Raw genomic sequence first — 26,182 nt, forward strand, 5'->3', positions numbered from 1 at the left:
GTTTTATAATAGACTACATAGTCTTTCAATTAGGACTAAGAAGAAGATAGGATAGCAATAACGAAAAAAGAAAAAAAGGAAAGGGTGACTTTGCAATGCCTCATAGGTATGGTTGAGACACTTGCGCCACTGGAGCGTGAAAAAAAGTGATGCTCTGACGATGCAAGCCTCTCATAAACAAGCCCGAAAATATTCTGTAAATTATTTAGGTCTTTTACCATCAGGTAGTTTCATATAAAATAATGGGCAGCGTAAATTAAAAATAAATGTAAAAAGTTGTTAGGGGGAAATGCACTGTAGTACATTATGAAACCTCTATTCATTAATGCACTTTAGAGGTCAGTGTGTAACCAAAGAGCCACATAATTAAATCTTGATTGGTGCAGTGGAGAACAGTGATGTGTATTGTTAGTGCTACAAGATCACAGCCTGTGACAGAAAGCACTGTGAATATGTAAGTCAATATTTTATACTTGCATTATACACAGTAACATAGAATGCTGCAAAACGTCAAATCAAAAAGACACACTATTGATGGACGGAATGCAGAACAAATCAAAACATTTATCCCCAGTCATGAGATCTGGATTAAATCTATCATTCTTTTGCTCACCATGCCACCCCAGTTTTGACCTGGCCATATGCAAATCAGTCTTGACCCTGTGTCTCATGGGAACAGTCCAGCCCGAACTGCCAAGCCAGGTCCTCCCTGGACAAGAACCAAGCATCCTTGGACCGGTTTCAGAGTTTCACCCCTCTTCAGCCAGGAAAGCTTGATTCCAGTGGCACAGTGAGCCCAGGACCCACGTCTGGGCATACCTGGTGCACTTAGGGTCAGAAAGCAAAAGGCACACAATTGATGGTCTGAATGCAGAACAAATCAAAACATTCACCCCAAGTCAAGAGATCTGGGTTAAATCCATCATTCTTTTGCTCACCATGCCACCCCAGTTTAGACCTGGCCATATGCAAATCAGTCCTGACCCCGTGCCTCATGTGCCTTTTGCAAAACATGCAAATAGTATTACGAAAAAATGTAGATTTAAAAAAATACCTAGGTATATCTAATGCATTTTTTTTTCTTTTCACATAACTGTCCCTTCAACATGTCTTTAGGGGTACTAAGGGCTGTGTAAATGCAGTTAACATTAAAAGCATCACCAAGCTTGGATTAACAGTGCACATTTACAATTTATTCAAATATGCAGCTGATAATGATCCTCTCACAGTCTTTGTCCAAAACGTTTTGGTTTGCTAGGGACAAGTGAAGCTGGGGATGCCCGGCCCCCTTCCCTGGACTCCAAGGCACCCCCTGGGGGTTACGCCCCACAGATTGAAGACCTCCTTTCACAGTCCGCTATTTTGGTCATCTCTGATAGCCAAATCATCCAATCCGGGGACCGTTGGGTGCCTCCACTACCAGTAGCGGCACCCACAGGTAAGAGCGGTGAGCTGGGCGAGGTTGGGGGGGTGGGGAATATGACAGATGACGGGATAAGTAATATTGAATAAATAAAACCACTTACTTTGCGCTCACTGCATCGCCGTGTCAGCGATTACAACTAAAGAAGTATTTTGTAGCTAACAGTAGAGGTTCATAAATAGTAGCATTGTGAACCAAAGCGCATAATGTGTTGCGCTATCCCGCCGAGTTGTCTCCGGGCGACAAACGTACTTCTTCCTCGTTTTCTTCCCTTTTTTTGGAAACAAGCGAGAAGGAGTATGTTCGGTTTACATGGAGACCGATTCACATCGCACATGGAGAGGCAGACTTCTGGTAGCCTTTGCTTCTTTTATCCTGCATGTTTGATTTCAGTGTCACTGGGAAACACAGAGTTGCCCACCCCAGTGACAGCAATTAACTCACTGAGTCATATAGTGGAGAAATCTTTTGATGAGGGAGATGGGGGGAGTAATACTGTTTGTGAGATATGAAGAGACAGGTTCCTTTCCTAGGGCTTGCATTCCCATTCAATATGATGTAGTTTATACAAATGAGCAACAAACTGGGTTTCCCTGGGAGCAACGTTTATGGCCTAACCAAACTTGTCTGTAACTTCCAACCTATTCAAAAGAGCTTTGATTTATGCATGTTAATTTTTGTTACTGCTTAAATCTTATTTACCGAATGAATATGTGATGGCATGGTTCATGCATGGCAGGTTTTCCATGAGTTAACAATGACATAATTCACTTTACATGCAAGACAGGCCTGAATATATATAAACATGGCTGGGCTTCACATTAGAGAATGGATGTAATAGGCACAGTGGCTAGCAAAGCAAACTAATTGTTTGAATGGTTATGCTTATGAATGTAAGCCCGATTGCTATTTTTTCTGTCTAGAAACAACATATTTTCTGACACAGTTCAAACTAACAAAGAAGAGCAGGAAATTTCCACTTCTCTGGTACACGTTATAACCATGGCTGCAAGGGAAGATGACCTTGTAGAGATCCATCTTGGACAGAAGAAGGGAAACGTAGCAGTAGCTACCATGGCTTTCGCATGCTTCATCAAAAAAGCCTTCTTTATGTATATTGTTGTGCATACAAGGAGCAAGCACACATGACTTTTCCTCACTCCACAAACACAATTGTTAATAAAGGTATATGAAGTACTGGTGTAGGGGCGGGGTGAGAAACGTGAACTGGTTGCTAAGGTAAGATGTTGAAGAGCTGAATCACAACTGCCCACCTAAGAAAAGCGTAAGGTAAGAAGCAAAACCATACATTGTTTGATATAATTTAGGCTTAGTAAACAAAAACAGCTATATATATTAGATGGTTGCCAGTATTCAGAATGAGAGTTTAAGGATATGTAAAGTAAAATGATATAGGCATATCTACAATTCCCCTAGATCTGAATATAATCTGCTTAGTAGCTATCAGTACTAGTAATCATTTTGATAAACATGATTAGTAGACAAAAACTGCAAAATAAATAATTATAGGATTATAAAAGACAAATCTTAGTGTGTGCATACTGAATTTGGTACAAGGGCAGAGCTTCATTTGTCATCACCTGCAGATAAGAGAGTTTTTGACAGGCTTGACTAACACCTAATGCTCCCATTCTAATAGACCATAACACACTAGAAAAGAAGTGAGCAACCCTGTCAGTTCTCCTTTTCTCCAAACAAGGGACATTTCCTTATTGGGTCAGGGATTGGCTGTGTGTGACCCCAATAATATTGGTGTGAACACAACACAGGTTTTAGTTTTTTCTCTTTCCCTTAGTTATGAGACAGGAGAACATTTTGCATGCAAAATACTCTAGCACAAATACATCTATAAGAAGAGGTGTGTCTTTTCTTACTTGTAATTATTTAAATAATACTGTCAATTGATTATGTATTCCTATTAATTAAGGTGCATATGGAGCAGGCAGTCTATTTTCTGTGGTTAGTACATGTCCCTATATCAGATGGCAAATTTGTAAGAATGATGATTAAAGAGTTGTTCATCCAACCTTATGGACGGCTCTAAATGTTGAATGGAAAAATTTGATAGACTGGTCAATAAATCACCAGAATTGTGATGATAATAACAATATGCATCTACAGAAATTGAAACATATTTTGGACCAGTGAGAAGTTTGGTGGATAATACACTCTGATGAGTAAGAATGTAGTTTCTATTTGGCCAGTCATAATATTTATTGAAGATAAAATTGTTTTAAGTGTGCTATTCTCTTATGTCTTGAGACCATATTTGAAGAATCAAGGTGATAGCTATATGGGACCATACTCCAATTTTAATGTTTATTGAACTATGTGTAGAGCAGGTTTTGTCTAAGATATACTATGAAAGGACTATATCAATGGAACATTTTAAATATTTGTTAAATAAATCTTTGGAAAATAATCCAGTTAATGCTTAATATGGGATCTGTAAAATCACTATGATGTGGAATACACTAAAAGGTTTACAGTTCCGCTAAATTATTAGCTTTTTATCACCTCAGGGAAATTAATATCTTCTGGGTGGTATATCCCGAGATTCTTACTCCTACCTTCACTGTTTTTGCTGACTGTAGAACTCTGTGCACATTACCCCTGCTAACCAATGGTAAGGTTTCTGAGCGGTCCTTTCAGCATTATGAAGATGGCATGCTCCTAATTAGCATATTTAACTTACCTATACGTCTCCAGTATATGGTACAAAGTGTACTCCAGGTCTGTAAGTAAGTGTCACTAGTGGATCGCAGCACCCATTGTGCTATCCACTATGGTGAAAGTGTGAATATCACTGCAAGTCCACCATGTGTAAACTGGCTGCTTGCAGTTTTAAACTGCTAATTGGACCTGCCAATATAGCCCTGTTGACAGGCCTAAATCTTCCTTTCAAATGTTAATAAGTCACTCATGAGTAGGCCCTGCAGCCCATAAGGCAGAGTGTATGATATATAAAAAATAGGACTTATAGAAATTTCATGTTACCCATGTCATTAATTTTTACAGTGAAAAGGCTCAAACTCTATTTTACACTGTGGCAAAACTGGTTGTTCCATAGGAAAGCATTGAAGTGCAATATTAAACTTAATAATGATATCTCTGGTTAGAACACACCTACAAATTTATATTATTTTGTCTTTGTAAAATGTATTAAAAGACAAATTCACTGAGAAAGTTGAATTTTTAATATTTTTAATAAATATTATGGAAAATGTACTTTTAGAAAGTAACCTTTTCCCTGTCTAAAGTCTCTGAAGAGCCATTTGCATGTGCTCAAACTGCCCCCTAGCAGCTCAATAGTCACCTTGATCAAGAGTGAAAACTGCTCACAGAACACGGCAAAGGCCTTGTGTGTGGGAAAGAGTTTCTGTTCCTCTGGTAGTATGACCATTTGGACTGTGCCCAGGAACCTGATTAACGTCAAAGTGACCTACCAATACCCAGACAACAAATTTGGCAGGGTTCTTACTTGCTCCCACAGTCAGACAGGTACCAATCCCAGAGGGAACAGAGCTGCCCCAAAACTGGTTTAGAGTCACCACACAAATGGGCATGCTCATTGTCCTGGCCACGACTCTGCGGTGGGCGCACAGGTTCTGCACAGAGGAAAAGATCTTGGATTTAGGAAGAGAGTGCTATGTGGGATTCTTTGTTGTAGGATAAGCAGGACGTACTGCAGAATTAGGTAGGAGTACCCCAGGGAACTTTTGCTCTATTGGTTAGGGAGGGCAAATGAGGCAACCACAATGACAAGCAGGTGTCAGAGTTAAATGTGCACCCACAGAACCCTTCTCAGAAAACTACTGGACCTGTAGAAGATCATACAAGGAGTAAACCTGCTGTCTGAGACCTGTGAAGAGTCTAGATGACTTGACATGCTCTCCCTCTTGTATCCAGGACAAAATAGTGGACTCAAAGGATCAGAAGGCTGACTTCCTGTTGCAAGCTACTAGAGGCCCAGATTACTAATTCCAACTGGACCTTCCCTAGACCCTGCTGGTGGCCTCTGTGGAGAAAGTCTTGACCCTCAAGGTTTTTCCCTGGGTCCTATGACCCTTTACTCTGTCCAAGTGCCCTCCTCCTAAGATATCCTCACACCGTGGACTTATAAAATTGTTTTGCTCCAATTATTTCTGGAGCACATGGTCCAACATTCCAAGCGAATCTGGAGAAGGTGTACTGCTGATTGTTCTGAAGATCCAGATTGATACCTCTCTAAGCTTTTCAACAGCTCCCAATCAGATTCAGTGGGCTTCCACAGAGAAGAAGGTATCTGGCCTCCTGGATTTCTCTTGGGCTACAGCCTGCAGCTTTGCCTCACTGGGAGAAACTGAGGGGCTTATTTATAAGGTCCTTGTCCCACCACTGCATCACTTTTTCCCCATATTAAATGTGACACACTGGTGATGCAAGGGTCTTGTAAATATGCCCCTGAGTTCCAAAAAGTGACTAAGTTCAAGGGTAGAAACTTCACCGGGCCAAGGTGCCAAAAGTATCAGGTCAGAGGGATCATCCCTGGGTGCGAAATTCACATTTCTCCCACTCAGAGATTTTCTGCCAAAAGTCACTTGCTTCACCAGAACTCGCCAAAGCAGCTAACTGACGTCCTGGAGCCCTATTCAGCCACAGCCTCCTGCCTTGGCCATTGAGGATTTTTGACGCCCATCTCAGAGACTAGAACGGAGATAAAACTTCTGGCCAGGTTGAACCAGATGACAGTGGTTGCTGCTTACATGTTTTGGTGCTATTGTATAATTAAACTTTAAAAAATCATATCTCTACTTACCCCGGATTTTTGTCAATGTGTTTAGTAAAATTAACTCTATTTTATTAATTAGGTTTTGGATTCCTATTGCTTAGTGTCTTGATTTTATTACTGTTTTGGTACAGCATACTTTTCACATTGCTGAAATGTAAGCTTATCTGCTTTGTGCAATATCTACCCTGGGACTCAGGTCATGTTAATTTAGTGACTTTGGTGTTCACCCTGATGGGACAGTGTTATTATTCCTAGAGGTATACAACCACCACCCACATATAATCATCCACTTTCTTACACAAATGCTTGGAACATGTTGTCCTGTGTAATCTTTTTAGTATAATATATACCAAATGAGTAGAATGTTTCATTATTTCCAGGTCAATAACTACACCATGAAACATTTCTAGAAAACCATACACGCGATTGGCCTTATAGGTCACTCAATCTCACTAGTTGCACTGATTTGTGTGTATTTGTTTATGATATTTTTGTCCCTTTTCTAGTTAATTTCTCTTTCCAATCTCTTATCATGTGTTGCTTATTGTCAGAAAGAACATCTCCAGCTAGTCTTTATATAACCAAATATGTATATTTTATCTTTAAATAATTGTGCTTATTGTCCTACCGGACATACAATTGCTATTTCATCTATTGGTTCCATTGCACTTTATAATATTTTTTATTTGTGAATATTTTGCTTTACCATATTCATTAGGGCTGGATTGTTAGCCTATCAAAAAGTAAAATATAATGGGCTTTTTTAAATGACCAAAATATACATACATGTGCAAATGGTATATGGTATGACATCCTGAAAATCTGACTGAATTTTATCATTTAGTGAACAAACGACAATCAACAATTTCACTGAAAATTGTACATAACGACATATAGTTTTCCCTTTCATGATACAATCACATAGATAGATAGATAAAATACTGAGTAACAAAAATACACATATTCTCGGTATGAGTGATATATTAATTCAGTTTACTAAAATTTCTCTATTTCTGATTATACATCATGCTCACAATAATAAACATTAATGAACGCATGAGGCAATCTTCAGGTGAATCCAAAAGACAAATTTGCCTTAAATAAAGGAAAATGCTTGTGAATTTAGAATTAATGTTCCCTTTATGGACCTGATATTCAAGTTGACCGTAAAAGGACGCAAAATGTATATGAGCCTCTGTTCTCTGATAATAGGAAACTTCTGTAATTTGGCCCTACGAGGTTTGTGGTTAAAAAAAAACTTCACTCAAGGGTCCCAAGCTTCTGAGCAGTATTGGTTCAAAGGCAGGCCTTTATATTTGTGACACTACATCTTTTTCATGCTACTTTTTAATCTGACTGTTGAGTATTGCTTTCATTCACCAACGGCTTCACCTTCAAAGCCAATGACAGTTAATGGATAAAAGACAACTGTAATAAAAATGGAAATTAGGTACTACTGTACTGCACAGTAATCCATAAACACTTGGAACTCAAGAGTATTTTAATAAAATAAGAATGTGGGATAAGCTTTGAATTATGACAGTGTAGCAAAAAATGTTAGGCAGACTAAGGATTGTGCATGGAAATGAGAAATGGTAGACTGTCGGTTTGCTTGCAATTGAACATGTGACTGTAAAACAGAAACATAAGACAAATGAAGTAAAAAAGAGATATATCAATAAAAGAGGATTACTTATCTAAGGTCAATACGCCTTTTTCATTGGTGATATTCCAGCCGGATTGGTCGATGAATAAGAAGTACACTCCCAATACAAATACAACTTTATTTCAAGGTACCCTCATGTCCACTTAGCTTAGATATACTGTAACACTTTTATTAGTTAGGTGATCACATCAGTAAATTACTTGTACTAGAAAGAATTATATCAATCTGCATTTTTCCTGCAGCAGACAGGTCTAACAATATAAGTGAGGTACTAAGGGACAATAGTTGTGAGCTTCCCACTGCCAACGTCCTTCTACTTTGGTTACTTTAACCATGTTCCCACCCTCAAATATTCAGGTGGCTCAGACAAATGGGTGCTCTGCGTCCTTAAGACTTTCATACTATAAAGACACCAAGATCATACACCTGCAAGGAAACGGCTATGTCAAAAGCTGTTGGTTTGTAAATGGGTAGAACTCTTTGTGATATTTACGTGCGGATGAGATGGGTAATAAGCATGGGCGAATTTTGCGAATCTGGCGTTCGCAAATTTGCGTATTTGCGAACTCGCAATCTGCAAAATCCGCGAATTCTCGCGAATTTGCGGATTTTTTCTTGTGTGTTCGCAAGGGTTTCTGCCAGTTCGTGAGGGTTTTGTACCAGTTCGCAATTGCGAACTTACTTGTTGGCTCGCAACGGTCGCGACTTTGTTGTTTCTACGCCTGGTTCATCATCACAGGTTCACAGCACCCTCTGTTTCACCACTGCCACCCTCTGATTCACCCATGCCACCCTCTGGTACATCACTGCCACCCTCTGATTCATCACTGTAGATTATGGGGGGAAAAGCAAGCACACCTGCCCTGCTTCAACTGACATGAATTAATTTGGGGTTGATTAATGTGTCACTGAATTTAAACTTCCTGTCTGGCACATGCTTCCTTATCTGTAATTTGCTTTCTGTTGCAGTGCAATTCTTTTTCCCAGGACCTTTGTGGCCTACTTGTAGCTATTCTATGAGCCTGCTGTGAGGGTCAGAGCAGGGTCATAGAATAGTTACAAGTAGGCAACTGAACTCTGGAGGGGCCCCCCAGGAAGCACTACAGGGAATGGTTACTAATGATGACTTTGAACTTTTGCACCTGCTGAGTGCTTACAGTTTTGCAAAACTTGTTTTTCTGCAGAACAGCAACTGTAATGCGCCAAACAAACGTAGGCAACTGAACTCTGGAGGGGCCCCTCAGGAAGCACTACAGGGAATGGTTACTAATGATGAGTGAACTTTTGCACCTGCTGAGTGATTTCAGTTTTGCAAGACTCGTTTTTCTGCAGAACAGCAACTGTAATGCCCCAAACAAACTTACTTGTGAAAGTTGATTTCTAATCCAAAAGTGATCCAAAGAAAGTCAAAAAGGCCTCAAATCCAAAAAAGTGCAGTTAAATGTCAACCTGATAAGTTATTCTGATAAAAATCATCATTTTCCGAAGGTTTATGCTGCTTGCTGGTGGATTTCTTGTGCAGAATTGCAAATTTTGTAATTTCGCGAGTGCGAGATTGTTGCTGCCCGCCGCATCTACATGTTCGCAATTGCGAACTCTCGCGATGCGTCGCCAAACTCCCGCGGGATCCTGCAGCAAGATCCAAAATGGCGCAGCACTCTCAAAATATCGAGAAAAATAACTCGGCAAACGCTGAATGACGGTAAGTGAACGCCGCACGCCGCAATATTGTATCACCAAGCAAAAAAATCTGCTGTGTGCGAATTTGTGGATTTTCAGTAAATTCGCGAGAGTTCGCGGATTGCGAATTTACCGAAAATCCGCAAAATCCGCGAGCAGAACGGATTTTCCGCCTATGCTTAATGGGTAAAGTGTGAGCTAGGTAGGATAGTTAAAAAATTATTCCTGTTACGTTGCATGACATCCATGTTTCTTACAGCAATGCTTTCGCAAATGGACATGTTTGCGTGTAGAAAAGCAGGACAGTGGAGGTTTTGAGGTATGTTGCACATATAGTTGTCTGTGCCATGCGCATTAACAGCCAGATGCTTTCTACCTCAGGGGTCTGCGTGCATCATGAGCACTACAACCTCCGGGCTAATTTTTTTTGTGCTATTTGTGAAAGTGATGTCAGTGAACCTTCCAGTTATCAGTAATCATTTCACATTTATACATCTTGTACAAAATGACACAACTGTAAGTTATAAGTCCTCACAAACACATTTTGTTATGACCACCACATATATAATTTGAGTAGGATTATCAAATGCATATATTTTATCTGTAAGAACAGAAAGTACCCTCTTACTCAGCTGTTATAATAATACATTATGCTGCATCATGTGGTTCCTCACCTAATTGTGAGCTTAACTAAATGTATGCATACTATTTTACAAGCACTTCTAAAATGCATAACTATTATCTGAATATTGGATTGTTGGAAGCTCCATTGAAAACAATGGAGTGCTCCAGGCTTCTAATAACTGGTAGAAGCCCGCCACTCCAACATTCCAATGTTTGACTTTGTTCACGACTGTTGCTGTGAACAAAGGCCTCTCGGAGCCCGAAAGGATTTAATACTCCTCGGGCTCCGAGAGGCATTTCTTTTGACTAATTATAATATTCTTCTCTCTAGGGGAAAAATGTTCTAATGACCTTTGAGCTCTCCGCAGTGGCTTCTACTGGCCATTAAAGGCCTGCTCCTTGTTAAAGGCCCTCGATGCGGGAGCAGGGGTTTATTGGCCGGTACAGCCCACTATGGCGGGCTCTAAGGCTATATTGTAGATTTTTCTGACTTTATTGCTCATCATCGATGTATAATATCCTTTTATATTATTAATATCTATTATTACATTTTCATCTGTCTGAGACAAGCTTAAATATTATTATTACTATTATTATTACTTACGGAGATGTACACAGCTGCAAAAGCTGCCAATGTAGCATGCTGGGAAGGGAATGACTTTCTGCCAAAAAAGAACAAACAAATGATAATTAAGACTTGTAATACACCTACACTGTGTTACTTATTTTACATGCATAGAAATGGTGAAAAGTATATATGCCTACATACAAACCAGGTACATATTTTTTATATCTGATTTTTAGTGGTGTTTTCATAGGTTAGGGAAGACTGTATAGTATACTGGTATTGCGTAAATTACTATTGATCTTTTTATGGTACAATAAGCATGCAAATACAAAGAAATCAATATTGTTAGCTTCTTGCGACACAGCCTTTATGTTTAAAGAGAAATAATTGTACATATGGACATAGCACAGTCATATTGCATCAGTACACATTTATACAATGTACCTAAAACAGTTGGATCATATTATGCATTGTCATTTGAGTGGTACCATCATCTACTTTCTTTTTTATGAAAATGCATTCATTTGCCTATGCAGACCATAATAATGGAAATGCAAAGTCAACTTTGTAGGAGAATGGTGAGTTGGCTGGGATTGGAAAGTCAGTGCGAGCACAATATGTACATATATGCCTTGTGGTCTTGATGAGCCTCCTGCTGTAACTTGTTGCTTGCAGACAAAACACTAGGGCAACATGCACAATGGGATGTGAGAAGGATCCACCAGCACCTCATGTTATGAAGGGGAAATCCCAGGAATTTCTAATAAGGAAGGACCAAAGACATATCTAGGAATGTTTTCTCTGGAATGTCCAAACACTCTCCAGCAAAAGGGAAATTTTAGATACTCATTTGCTAGTGCTGCTTGGATGTTCAGAAGTGGTGTTTGGTTATTTCGGAGAGAGTAATCTTAAATCATGAGTACGGAACCCCAGAGTGGGAGGGTATTGCGAGCGGCCACCCCCTACCTAGGCATAGAGAGGTCCACAGGGAGCAAGACACTGTCTACTGCCACCTCAGACCCCAAGAGACACAGTGCCACCTCACTGTCATTCTTTCATGCCCTCTGATCATGTCAGTTTTGAAAAGCAGTTATCACCACACCATCAAATATGACAGATGTTTGTGGGTCGCGCTTGGAGCAGAGGCCAAGCTCCTGCTATCTGCAAAAGGGAAGGTACTTATTTGCACCACCAAGTTCTAAACAGAATCATCAATTCTTTCCATGACATGTGCGTAAAATTATAATTTGATTCATTCTCTAAATGGAAATATATCAATCTTGGAGTAGCAGGAAGAAAAAATATCGCCTGTGATACACAAATATTTTGTTGCAACTTGGATCATGATATTAATGTGCAAAATATATTGTTATATACAGAAAAGCAAATAACATTAGAAATAACATGTGTAGAAAATGTGCCAATTTGAATCAGCCCCCATACAAGACCCTGTCTGAAGTGACAAAGTAATGACTTTAATATCAGAAATAAGAGCTTTGTTTCCAAGGGTTGGACCTAAGAAGCAGGATGGAGGTGTCTATCAGCTACAAAGAAGAAGTAATGGTGGTACTTCGCTCCAAAGAGTCAGATGCATTTTGAATGAAAGTTTGAAGCTGATATACGAAGCAGAGGGGGGTAGTTCTCTCTGTGTCTCCTTGCAGGAGGGCCTGTGAGTCTGCTTATAGCTAAAGGTTGGAGGTCAGACTCGAACTACCATATTGCCCTTGTGCTGTTTGTGTAGCAAGCTATTCATTTACATTCCCCATGGAGAGGTGTGGCACAGCAGTCAGAGTGGCTTACTCTGGAGCGCAGGGCTCACAGGTTTGATCGCCGGCTGTAGCTCAGCACAGCAGCATGGGAGTCTGGGCAATAGCTCACTTAATCTGCCCGACGGCCCCTAGCACCTTCAAACCTTAAGGGGTGATATGTTTGCTCTTTACCAATAGGAATTACATTACAGTTAAGTACACAATTCTAGGTTTAGCAATTACCAGTGGTTAACATCCGCTGAAGAGAACAACACCACTTAACCATTGCACTCTGAATGGAGATTGTTTCTAATAACCTACAATTTATAGTGAGCATAATTAATCATTAAGAAATGACTGCATTTACACAGTTCATCTCTTGCTAACCTTTAATAGCTTGCCAATTAATAATATCAATAATTGTGGTTCAAATGCATTCTCCATGCAATATATAACGGTAAGATCACAAACCTAAAAAAGGCAATTGAGTTAGTTATACAAATAACAATGGCCACCATGTGAAGCATGCTTCCAAAGTAAGACCTGAGTAAACCAATATCATTGTTAGTGCTACTCGGAATTTCTAAGTGCATCTCTATCTCCCTGAAGCCTCATAGCACTACTCACTGACGTTCATTTGGGGGACATGATGATAAGTAATCGACTTTGTATTTTTTGAGAGTACAGTGTAAACATTTTATGTGCCTTTAGAGAACGCTGTTGTTTAATCCTAGCTGGGGAGCAATGAAGCACTGTACATGACAATAAGGGGTACCCAGGCAGAATACCATGGATCGCAAGAGTTGGTTCGAGATGTTGCACCATATTAAAGGATGAGGAGGATGAGATGATTGCAGATACTGGGCTAGACTTGAAGAGCTTGGAGGGTTCCTATCCAAGATCAATGTTGTGCTTCTTGCAGAGGAGGACCCTTAGGGGATTGTTTGCTAAGACTTTACCCATGATGCAAAGTGACGCAAAACATTGCAATGATTTAGTTAGGATATATACAAGAACTTAAAGATGCGAGCAAAATTGCGCATGCAACGCAAGCGCCCGTGGAACCATTAGTAAACACCTCTACTTTCTTTCTAACTATAGTAGTTCAGTGTTTGTGCACTTTTAACAATGTTATGAGATCTCAAATGCACAGCTGCAAAAATAGCACAATCTGGAAGTATATCCACCCAACTAGTTTTAAAATCGTAAAAACTTTGATAACATTTTTTACAGTTTAACATCTTACCGTCCAGAATTGATGAGAGCCGCATCTGAGCCTGAGCAAATGTCTTCCAAAATGTATGAATTTTCTTTGCAGGATATGTTCAAGGAAGTATAATTCGGTTTGCAAACAGTGAGGAAATATGGCGCCTGATATCCAGTTGAAAGTTGTATAATGTCGGTAATGAGGGCAGTGGAACAGAGACCGAATATATGAACACCTGTTGAGAAACACAATGAAAATGTTACACAACCACAGCCATGCTACATGGCTAGAGACATAATGATTTTTCTAATGAAAATGCAATAGAAATAAAAAAAAATGTAAAATGAAATATAAGCATTTTGCTTATTCACTATCGTCACTGAAGTAGTTGTGTTTTCACATATAACGTTAAATGTCTTTCTTTCCTGCAAAGTGACGGAATACAGGGGATTGTTAGTAGCATTCATGTTTCTCAGAAGGGACTAGGCTTCATTGGAAAATAGTCCCCAAAGGGCAATCTTGTAAAAACAGGTTGCAGAAAAATCTGCACAGAACATCTTACAAGAGAAATTGTCATGCCTCTGCTTCGGTCAAAACTCTTTCTTAATCTCTAATAGAAGACGAATGTCTTCTGTTTACACATTGTGCTAATCAGATCATGTAAATCTTTTTCTTATTGTAGAAATGCCTACGAATGGACTTTCTCATGTGGAGTGTAAACGTTGTTGGGCAAAAATATATACTTTTGCACATATATCTGTATGCAACATTACATTTTGTAAACCAATTTTATTTCGTTTGTACAGCAAGCACATCCAAGCATTACATTTAGAAAGACCTGAACATTCAGAGTTACAGTAATGCATAAGGCGTCTTTGTCAGAACCATTTATTTCATGATAACAGACCATAATAAGACCACCACTCGCCCCACACTTTATCATGTTTATGAGGACATGCACGTGCCTCGTAGATCGGTTTTTCTTGCTGTGCGTACCAGTCAACTCCTTTTTGCCACAGCTGGATCGAAGTGGGTGTAGGTTGCCTCCATATGCAGTCAGCAAACCCTTATGGCTTTCAGCATTACATTTTAGTACCTTAAGTCACTTTTGTTCTCTAACAGATATAACTGGAACGTCTTTACTCAAACGGGAAGAGGTAAGCACAAGTAGTTGTAGTGACAGAAACAGGTAGGTCTGATATCGAAGCACCTTATTCACAGAGTCATTTGTGCACATACTTTTAATTTACGCCTGGAAACGGCTAGGTTTTCTCGGTCAAATTCACCTTTTCCCAGCGCTTAATTTTAGCCAGTGGTTTCCAGTGCTCGGCACTGGCACTTAATTGAAAGCACCCACGTTTATGAAAGTCACCCACAAGGTGGTGCTGTCTGGCTAATTTAGAGATGACCACAACAACAGTTAATTACTAGTACAATTGTACATTAAAAATTACTATTATCTGCTGCCCAAGCCATTCTTATAGTTATGGCAGAATGAAATAGTCCGAATTGTCACACTTTTAGGAGTTTGATGGTTAGTAGCTGTGCTGTTACTTTTGTTAGCAGCGCTGGCAAGGGCACTGGGTGGTCCACGCTGTAGTGGACTCCTGACAAGAACCATAAGAGTTATTTATTATACAAATTAAGCACTGACTTTTCTATTTGCAAATATTGATTTGCACTCGTAATACTACGTCCATTTGTGCACACATAATATTGCACGACGATTTTAATATTATGTGAGAGTAAGTCTGCTTCTACAGACAGGAAGTGGTTGTTCCATGGACGAGATCACTGGAAGGTCTGTACAAACCCCACGGTGTGAATTTATTCCCACGCATGCACTCAGTCCACTCATGCAATGGAAACAGATATAACCCTGTCAAGGGAAGTGGTAAATGCAGTTCCATGGTGGAAAAGTACAGAGGAATTTTCTGGGGTAGAAATTTCACATTGTGGAAAAATATTTTTCCTGGGGGGAAGAAAGAAAATACAGCAAGTATATCTGCTTTTGCAATGAAATTTCCGTATTAGTAAACATACACAATATTTGCTCACACGAAAATGGAATTCCAAAAAAAAGAATTCTAGTTTCTTGGGAATAGTGCAACGGTCACAAACTGTAATGAGTTCCGCTAGGTATCTTTTTTCAATTCCAAATTAGTTGAAATATTATCCAAATAGGATACCCTGGTTACCCTCACGGGTGATAGTGTGCTTTACAAATATACCTAAAATAACAACACGTCAGAGGAAAGCTATGACAGCAGATTTCCACCTTTAATTTGTAAATTGGTTCCGCAATGTTCAGATAATCTACTTATTGAAATTTAGTTTGAAATGAGAAACAAAAGAGAAATGGTTAAATAAATGCCACAACTGCATGTTCTGGTATTTAACATTGCCCCCTTCCCATAACATGATTTTTTTCATAGCCTACTTAGCAAGGTTATGCAATTACTTTTTGGGCCTTTTTACAACTTTGGCGGTCCACTAACAGCTGTACCTGCGGTCCAACCATTGTGATTTCAGTGGTCCGACCACCATATTATGAGATGGGCAGATTGCTATTTGAAAGACCTCTGCTGAACTGCCGACACTGCCAGCACACCGCAAAGCGCTGGGAAAAAGTAGCTGCCATGGGCCAGTACAGTGGAGTTTAATCGCTGTCTGTATTATGTGGGACTGCCAGCTTCAAGTCAGCAGAAACTAGGTTTCTTGTTCTTTACATCAGAGTTTGAAGCGGATCCCTTTCTGCAAGTCCCCCTTCACAGCAGTATCTTCACCCCAAGGATTATGACCCTGATTGCCGCAATATACAGGGGAGTCCTTTTTGAACCATAAACCAGTGCATAGACTGCCCACATATGGGCCAGACTCTGGCAATGGGTAGGTGGTATTTTTCCACATGTATCATGCTTATGTTGTACATTTGACACATATGCCGTCAAAATGTTCACACAGGCTTTGTTACATATGGAAAACAAATAACTGCCGCCGCAAGATCTCTACAACCACACCGCTGGCACTGTGGTATACTCAGAATACAGCATTCTAAAGACCGCCAGCGCTGTGGTCTTCTGCTGACTGTAGACGCGGCGAACGGATGGTCAGACTGCCAAACTCGTAATCAGGTCTTTTGAATCATTTCTGATGTATTTTAAGCATACTCAATTTAATTTGAAATATGTTCATCCAGTTTTGAAAACAGAAAGTAAAGAAGGAGTCATCCTTTTTGTAAAAAAACAAAAATGGAAACAACTTTTTAGAGTGAAAGCAAGATGGAAAGGTAGAAGTATCAAAAGCGTAGACACTATAAATAAACTATTACACATAATCAATCAATTTTTTCCTCCAACATGAATACGGAATTGGGTCTGAATGAATCTCTAAAAATCCAGCACGTTTTCACAATATGACTTCTACGGACTTCATCGCGAATCCTGCTGGAAAACACACTACACCAATATTCCTGATACTGCATGTATTAGTCATTTTGAAATGCATGAATACCTTGATAGTCTAACTTTTCACTTTGATAGTCCATGGGGACTGTATGCATAAATCGTGAATGCCATATCCAATCCCAATGTAATATCACAGTTTTCAGCCCATTTGCACTTGAAATTCAGCACTTTTAAGCTTCCATATATCTGCATTTCTCAAATTTCCCCAAACAACCTATAACAATGCTTCTGGCAAAATTGGGGATTAGCAAGACCTGTGATGGAAGCCTAGGTCTGTATCTAATTCAGTGTGTGTGGAAATCTGACAGCTGCTGCCCTTGCAGGTAAGAGAGGCGGGACGGAGTGGGGGGGGGGGGATTTTGACATGTTTATTTAATTGTTCCTCTATGTCGTCTGTCAAAATCCCCCCCCCCCCCTCCCCCCAGACACACACTCGACCTCTCCGGTCTTACCTACATGGACCGCGCCTGAAATCTGATTATGTATTTTGATAGACATTTGATGCAAACAGAAATGAAAATATGATAGGAAAAATAGTCAAAAAGGAAAAATAGTCAAAATATGGCTAAGGATCAAGACAAGACTGACATCAAATTTTTATAGGTACTGAGTTGGAATCAGCCTCATTAAAATGAAAGGCGTTAAATTGGATATGAAACTATATTTTTCATACATTTTGTTTTACAAGTCATACATATATATACATCTGTATTATTCAGACACTGCAATAAAGTAGGTTTAGCTGTTTAGAATTGCATGCAATTTATGATGGTGACCTGCATGAGTTGTGGTTGAATTAAGATAATCAAGGATTAATGTTATAAGACCATTCGTTGACTTTGACTGTAGCCTGCCTATACACCTAGCAGACCAAAGAAAAGCATCATGCAAGTTAGTCACGTTTCCGTGAATTCAATGCATACTGATTAAGGTAAGATGCTTTATAGTCTTGGATTCTAGGGAAAAATAAATTAAGTTTGTATTTTTCATGATATTGGAGTTACTCAAATGTTTGTCACACCAAAACAGCAGAGATGAATCTTATGAATAGTATTCTTAAATCTAAAGCTCAACCAAAACAAGGTAGACAGTTACCATGTTATTCAAGCCCCTGCAATGGAAATGAAAGGGACTGAAAAGTAAGCATCTCCACTACGCGGTGGGCGGAATTTGTGTAGTTGTGCTATGCAAAGCTCTGCGAAGCAATAAAAAATCTTTGCGAGCATGCAAAAATTCCAAGGACACGCAGAATTGCTTGTTCCGCCCATTCGCAATGCTTTTTTCCTGTTCACAAACGCTGTTTGCGTGCTCTGGGAAAAATATCTCACGAACACATATTTTGAAAGGGTGAACAAGCAAAAAATCTGTGAAGCCGTGGATCACAGAATTTTTGACAATTCTGCGTTCTCCGCAGAGCGCAAATTTACCCAAATACCGCAAATTCCGCAAGCGGAACAGAATGTACCGCCCAGGCCTACTAAAAATATCAACTGCATAGGAAATGGTAGCAATTTGATTTAGGGTGAAGAGCTTGATACATTGTCATCATGAGATTAGGATTAATTAACTCATACCTGCATTCGTTTTCTTTGGTATCAAAAATGCTAATTATAAAAAAATAAAGACAAGTGAGCTTTTAGATTCATTACTGGGGGTTACAATTAAGACTTTAAGTTCTCAGGGTAGAATACAGACATTTTGTTTTATAGCTTTTAAATTTGGATTGAAGAAGTAAATCAAGCAATACAGCCTAAGAATTATTACATTTGGTGGTAATAAGCACATTAGAAATATTACCATGATTCATTTTTGATGGTCCCTGTAAGTGAATGGATAAAATGTAAATACAACGTCACATAATATAGTGGCAACCTGTGTAGAATCGAGCTAAATGAGTAAGTTTAAATTGTGTTTCCAGTAAATTAACAATTTGCCCTGCTTGTTCTAAAATCCACTAGCTTGCAATACAATGAAGCATACATAAATCCTCAGACGGAAAGAACAAACTACTATTTTTATCACCAACCAGAAGAAACTAAACTCATGTAATGTACTTCTGCAAATCTGTCCTCACAATTTGATTTTTTGGATGAATAAAAAAAATACTTATTTTACCCCTTCACATTGGATAGTGCTAGAATCTTACTTTGGAACATAATCATATCTAGGGTTTGTAACACGTTACTATTTTGAGTGATAGCTTGGGGAAAATATCTGAATTTAGCAGATATGATTGGAAGGTTTGCTGATGATTGCATGAAGGGAAATCATATCAGAAAAAAATAATAAGTCATCTGGTCCCATTTTATTGCAATGATAGAAAATGTTCAGTCTACACTTCATGCCTTTCACAAATGCCAGTTTCCTTTTTATATTAGAGGAAGAATTATTGATGGTCGCCACCGGATAGTTATAGTTAGATCAGCATCTCCATAGGAAATGCATTTTTTTCGTTTTGCTAAAATTTTGGCACCATTTGGCAAATCTTAAAAAACTTTCCAAAAAAGTCCTTCTTTTTACCTAGTTTGTGCATGAAAAGTTTCAGGGAGATCCTTCATGCTGGAGTCGAGAAAAAAGGTCGGGACCAAAAAACACAATGCCCATGCATCTTCTATACATTTATTTAAGAAGCTCTACTGCAAAAACGTCTGAAAATAATTACACCAAATTTAGCAGGAAGCTAGATCTTAGTCCAGAAAGCATGCTTTTTGTGATTTGGTGTAAATGTGTTCAGCAGTTTTGGCAATAATAAGTTCTACATGTATTTGAATATCTGGATGGTTGGGTTCGAGGGACTCTCACAGGAGTGCCTAATACCCAATTTTTAAAAATAGAGCCGTTTACATTGACCTTCAGGGCTTTTTTACCATTGGGTTATCATGTAACAGGAAGAAATATGTTTCAGGCAGTCATTACAGGACTCAGGGAGCTAATGCCCTGACCTGAGGTTTAGTTAAAAAATATATATATAAGGGAGCAGGTTAGTGATAACCTGACCCTCTAGGGTCTGTATGAGAGTCCAAGAGAGATCCTCCAAGTGCCAAAATAATTGGTGTTTATAAACAATATTAAATTTGGGAGGAGGCCATGCAATTCCTCTTCCCGAGCCAAAGATGGGCCTGGGGACCCACTCCCAGGGGTCAGGTTCATCAGAAAGCGGAGGGGAGGGGGTGCACAGCCCTCCCCCAAGCCTTGGGACCCCATCTTCCAGGGCTGAAAATATATGAATAGGGCAGGCGAGCAGGCGGTCCCCTCCCCTAGTCTATACCACCTGATAGGACCTTATCTCCCAGGATAAAGAATGTCACCTTTAATGGAGGTTGCATGCAGCCCCTTCTCCAAGCCCAAATGGGCGCTGGGGACCCCACGTCCAGAACCAAAGACCATGTATAGGGGAGTTGGTGTGTGACCCCCTTTCCGAGCCTTGAAAGGCGCTGGAGACCCCATCCCCCACAGCCAGTTCTTGAACTGTGTCACAGGGATCCCACTCTCAGGACACAGTATTTTTCCCTACCTGCAAGATTGCATGCAGGGAAAGAAGTGATCTCCCACCCAACAGGTGCTATGAAATTACTCCCGCTGGGTGGGAGCACACCTCTATTTCCCTATCTGTGCTCTTGCAGGGAATTAAACTGTGATTTCTCCCACCTGGCAGGAGCAAGCAGAAGCAGGTGCTCTCACCAGCCGAGAGCCAGCTGGGGCTGCTGGGTCACTGGGGCTCCACCCACAGCCCCGAATGTTATGTATAACCCTGGGGGTGGGGTCCTCGGGGTCTATATGGGTTCAGGGAGGGTGGCCATGTGCCTCCCTCCCATATTAATAATGTATTTGGTCCCAGAGTATGGGGTCACTGGGTCCTCTTAAGGTTCGGGCATCCCCCCCTCAAATTAAAATATGGCCCAGGGATGGAGTCCCCTGGGCCAATTTCAGCTTGGGGAGAGGACATATGCCATGTTCCCCTAATATTAATGTATTTGGTCCTGGTGGATGGGGTCCCTAATGCCCCTTAAGACTCAATGAGGGGGTCATACACCCTCCTCGCATATAATTGAAGTATGGCCCGGGGTATGGGGTCCCTGGCTCATTTTGGAAAGTGGAGAGGGCCACCTACCCCCTCCCCAAATAATGATAATATATTTTTGGGCCCCTGGGCATGGGGTCCCTGGGGCTAATAGTGGATTGGTGCTGACAGACATGTGCGCTCCCCTCTTTTATTGAAAAAAGAAGACCCCAGCGCATGGGGTACCAAGACCACTAGAGGCTCAGAGAAGAGGGCTGAAAAACCCCTTCCGTGGTGCGGGACATGGCAGCAAGTTGGCTGCCTCATGTGGTTTTGGCACATAGCTTGGCTGCAAGTGAGGGTTTAGCTTTACGTATCATAATAAAATATTAGATAAAGTGACGGTATAGTTAGGTGAACATTTCAGTGACAACAAAACACTTTAAACTAAAAAAAGCATTTGTTATTCCAAGTAACCATAACATGTGCCTTAAGCTCACTTTTTTTTAGCTACTTCAAAACTGAAGTTAGGCATTTTAAGGCGTTTTAATGTAACACAGTGCTTTCCTTTGGGAGAATCATTCTTGCCACAGTGAAAAACGACTTTGAAAGCTTTTCCCAGACAGGACAAGGAAAACATACAACATACATGTTCTACTTTTAAATACTATGCACCATGTCCTATGGGCATTTTGGGACTACCTTAGTCATGACTTGAAAGTATTAAAAGGGAGAGTTTGGCCTGGCATAAGGTTTATTTTGTCAGGTCGAAATGGAATTTAAAAACTGCCCAACGAGGCTGCAGCAGCAGATCTGTACACCTATTTATAGTGCTACTTTAGTGGGTGGTATAATGAGTACTGCAGTCTACTAGTAGCATGTAATTTACAGGACTTGGGTACATGTTGTACCATATTGTAGGAACTTACATATAAATAAAATGTTTCAATCATGGATATGCCAATTTTATCATTTTTAAAAAGGGGAGCACACATACCTTTACCACTGGTTAGCAAGACTGAAATGCACAGAGTCATATGGCCAACAAAAATGAGTTCAGGTAACAAAGGCCAAAAATCTATTGAACACAAAAGATATTCATATCCAACACATAGGAAATGATTGATCAACCACCACTGCCACTATATGAACAAACATGATTCTGTAAAATTAGAGATAATTTGACGTTTCTAGGTTGCCTGCCCCAAAAGAAAAATGTAGATCACTTATTTTACAGAATTTATGATACTGGTAGAAACGACATCCTAAAACAAGTGGGCTCCATTTTCTATTTTGGTTTCCTGGAATATATTTCAAGATCAGCTTCTAGCAAGGCATTATTGAAGTTGGTGGAACTTATGTGGTTTTGACTGCTTTTAGGAAAAAAGGAGGAGCATTCCCCCATATGGCAAACCTCTATTGATTTTTATTACTTGACGTATGCAGAGATGATAAAGATGGAAACTTAGAAACAGTGAAGCTAATGTTACATGGTCACTCCAGTATAATGAGGAAGAAAACATACTTAAGATAAATTATACAAAGTTCAGGAAGTTACGTGGGTGGCATTGGGTTAAACCAACTAGTACGCTGGAAATAGAAAAGCTAGCTTACAAGAGCATCCTACAATCTTGGGGGATGCCCTTGCATACATGGTGAGCGTCTTATGACTATTTCAGCTCTTAACAGGCTATATACCTTTGCATGCACTTACAACATAAACAAACATTTAAAGAATTTGCATGAATGTTTTGGACAAACCTACCCGAGTGGTAATGTCAATTCATTTTAATGTTTTCTTATTTTATAGATGTTTATACTGTAAAGTAAATGGGTTTGTTGGACTTGGCCCTTTCTGACGGGTCATTCACAAACTTTCTGCCTTCACTCCTCCATTTTTTCTGCTGAATTTTGTTTGTGCACTTTACCACTGCTGACCAGTGCTAAAGTGCTTGGGCTCTCTCCTTAAAATATGGTAACATTGGCTTAATCCAAATTTGCATAGTTAATTTATTTATGAGTCCCTAGTAACCTGGCACTACACATGCCCAATGACTAAAAAAGAAATGCTACTAGTGGGTATGCAGCACTGATTGTGCCCCATAGTTAAGTAGCTCCCCAAACATGTTTCAGACCTGCCATTGCAGCCTGTGTGTGTAAAGTTTTAAATTGCTGTTTTGACATGCCAAAATAAAGCTTTTACCAGGCCCAAACATTCCCTTGGAATTAGGGCTCCTGGTGTTATGGTATTTATCGTTTTAATGTTTCCATTTGTATTTCCCCATATTTATGTTTAGACCATCTTATTGGTATTTATCCACATTTGTTTTGTGAATAAATGAGGATAAAAAAATCACATTTACACATTTATTTAACTAATCAACAAGCACTCATACTCTGATGTCTGTCATGATTTAGGAAATTAAACAGCTAAATATAACATAGCATACACCCACAGGTAAATGTTAGCATATACTACAAAGGTATGTTGACATAGGTCATTATTGAAGGACATTTCATCCTGTTGTTGACTCCCCATGCTGTCTATCCACTTAGGTGTTAGCCTGGAATTCTTAAAAAACAGCACAGAGAGTCACTGAAAAGAAGTTCAATTTCCTGTCTTTTTCTGCTTTTAAAAATAAATGCAGGCAGAAAACACATTGGTTTCTGTCTGTTTTTATGTGTAAACATCAGTAAAAACAGAAAACTGGGAGCCTTATTTTTAATATATTTAACTTACCACTAGAGTAGGCTGTGGATAGAACAGAGGGCAGGATGCAATGTATTTGAAAAGTAGGACATTTAAAGTTTGACATGTCCTGGTAGTCAAAAAATCATTTTTCACTACTGCCAGGCCTATCTCTCCCATAGGATAATATTGAGCTTGCCTTATTACATTTTATAAGTGTAAATTCCAAATGGGAAGAGATAACCAGTTCATGTGCGGTGTCTCCAAAATCCCAATTTAAAATCCTAACTTATGGAGGAGTTGGATTTTAAAAGTTGGCATTTTCCTGTCTCTGCAACACACTGCCAAACTTATGTTTGAATTGCCCCCCAGAATCTGAGTTTTCTCCTATGTAGCGCAATGTTCTTTGGTGTTCCCATGGTGGTGCCTATGAAATAGGCAACACAATGTGAATGTCAAAATCAGTACCGGCACGGCATGGACTTCTACAGTCCATGCTGTGCAGGTACTGGGTGCATGAACACAGGGGGGCACCATATATGCCCCCTGCATGCAACCCATGGGGCAGAGCCACAAGGGCCCCCTTTGTTTCCCCACTGCCACACTTTTCATAGCAGTTGCATCACCATGAAACGCGTGGCAGTGAGGAAACTCGTACTATGCTTTGCGGGCCACAGGTCATAATAGGGTGGTCTGAAGACTGCCACTGGCGCACCCAAATGAGTCCGGCAATCTGTGGCCTGCCAGTTTTGTAATAAGGCCCTTAGGAATTTAGCACCTTTATTCTGTACCTGGGTTACATGACAGGGTGCAGCTGACAGTTGAGCTTTGTACATTTCTCCTGGACAGCAATGCATGAAAAGGAGCTTAGGTGCCCCTGGATGGGCCCTCTCTGGCAGGATGGTAGGGAGAAGCTGGGCACAGCCCCACTTACACATGAATAAGCTGTGTCTTGCATCGACAAAAATGTCTGCATACCCCCTGACTTTAGTGTGGAGTCAGGAATGGGAAGGCAGGATGCCTGGGGACTACAAAGAGAAACATATAGAAGCTTCTCCCTCCTTTTAAAGGTACAACATGGTATAAATACTGACCTCATACACCAACCCTCCAGTACACTTCTGAAACTGTGGATACTCTGCCAGGAAGACGGACTACTGTGCTGATACAAGGAATGCCACTCTGCTGGATTGCTTCTCTAAAGAAACAGTTGTCCTGTCATGTTGACCTGCTAACTGCTGCCCTCTTGCCAGGGAAAGAAGAACTGGACCTACAACCTAACCTTGAACCCAGCACCCAAGAGTGATTCCAAAGGCAAGTTTTCTGGTCTGCTCATCTGGGCCTTGGGGACCTAAAAAGCTCACCAGTCAGCTCCTGAACCCAGCAGCATTGAGTTTCCGGACCCCCAAGTAATACCCCTCAGGTCCTGGATGCTTGGTGTGGCTCAGCAAGTGTAAATCAAGCTTTCGGGCCCATTCACACTGAGACAGTGCTGTACACATCAAAAACCAGTAAGGAGTGCTGCCAGCCCATCTCTTCACACTACAGAATCAACAGCTTGTGGATGACCTCTAAATGAAGCGCCAACCTACCCACCTGCAACACCCAGCCTTATCTTTGCACTACGACAAGAGCCTCCGGTGACGCTCGCCTTGCTCCTCGCAGCCCTCTCCAATGCGAACAGGTCTCTTGGTACAAATATTGAGAAGGTAAAACCTCATTGGGACTTATCTGGGACTGTATCCAACCTGTGCTCCATCGCGGTCAGCCTGAACTTTTGACTTTTTGCCGGTCCAACACAACCAGATAACCACAGTTGGCCATTTGTGCTTTCAGGTACTATTTTGCTGTTTCTTTCGTTAAACAATTCATAACTCTGGTTCTGTTGATGTTTTGGTCTTGTATTATTTATTAAATTCAGCTCTATTTTTCTAACTTGGACCTCGATTATGATGGTGGACGGACCTGCGTCCGTCCGCCAACCCCGAGGTGGAGGTACCGTCTGCAGGGGCAGTGGTGTTCCCTCCATACCAATTAGGATGTGACCGCCACCCTGGCGGTCACATCCCGTATCTTTAAAAATGCGGCGGGTGCTGCTAGAGGCAAGGTAAAAATGCATGCTTTGCATTTGCATGCACAAAGCGGCAGGCACCGAACGGTGCCTGCCGCTTTGTGCATGCAAATGCAGGGGGGTACCATAGGTACACCCCATGTGCACCCCCACCCTCCCTTCACCCTGGGGGCCCGCAAGGGGCCCCCAGAAGAAAAGGTCCACATGATTTTCCACGGCGGAAAAGCCGCCGCGGAAAAGCATGTTT

The 26,182-nt window shown here is 40.5% G+C and overlaps 1 protein-coding gene across 1 annotated transcript in view; it reads right to left on the reverse strand.

Moving 5' to 3' along the window:
- Positions 1–26,182, reverse strand: part of PLPPR4 (phospholipid phosphatase related 4) — a 278,566-nt gene that overhangs the window by 34,470 nt on the left and 217,914 nt on the right. The window contains exons 4-5 of the mRNA XM_086954653.1: positions 13,748–13,943; positions 10,790–10,847 (exon numbers count right to left, since the gene is read on the reverse strand). Of these exons, the coding sequence (XP_086810779.1) occupies positions 10,790–10,847; positions 13,748–13,943 (254 nt within the window). The remainder of the gene's footprint in view (positions 1–10,789; positions 10,848–13,747; positions 13,944–26,182) is intronic.

Source organism: Lissotriton vulgaris, chromosome 1_1 (assembly GCF_964263255.1).
Source record: "Lissotriton vulgaris chromosome 1_1, aLisVul1.2, whole genome shotgun sequence".
Taxonomy (NCBI): domain Eukaryota; kingdom Metazoa; phylum Chordata; class Amphibia; order Caudata; family Salamandridae; genus Lissotriton; species Lissotriton vulgaris.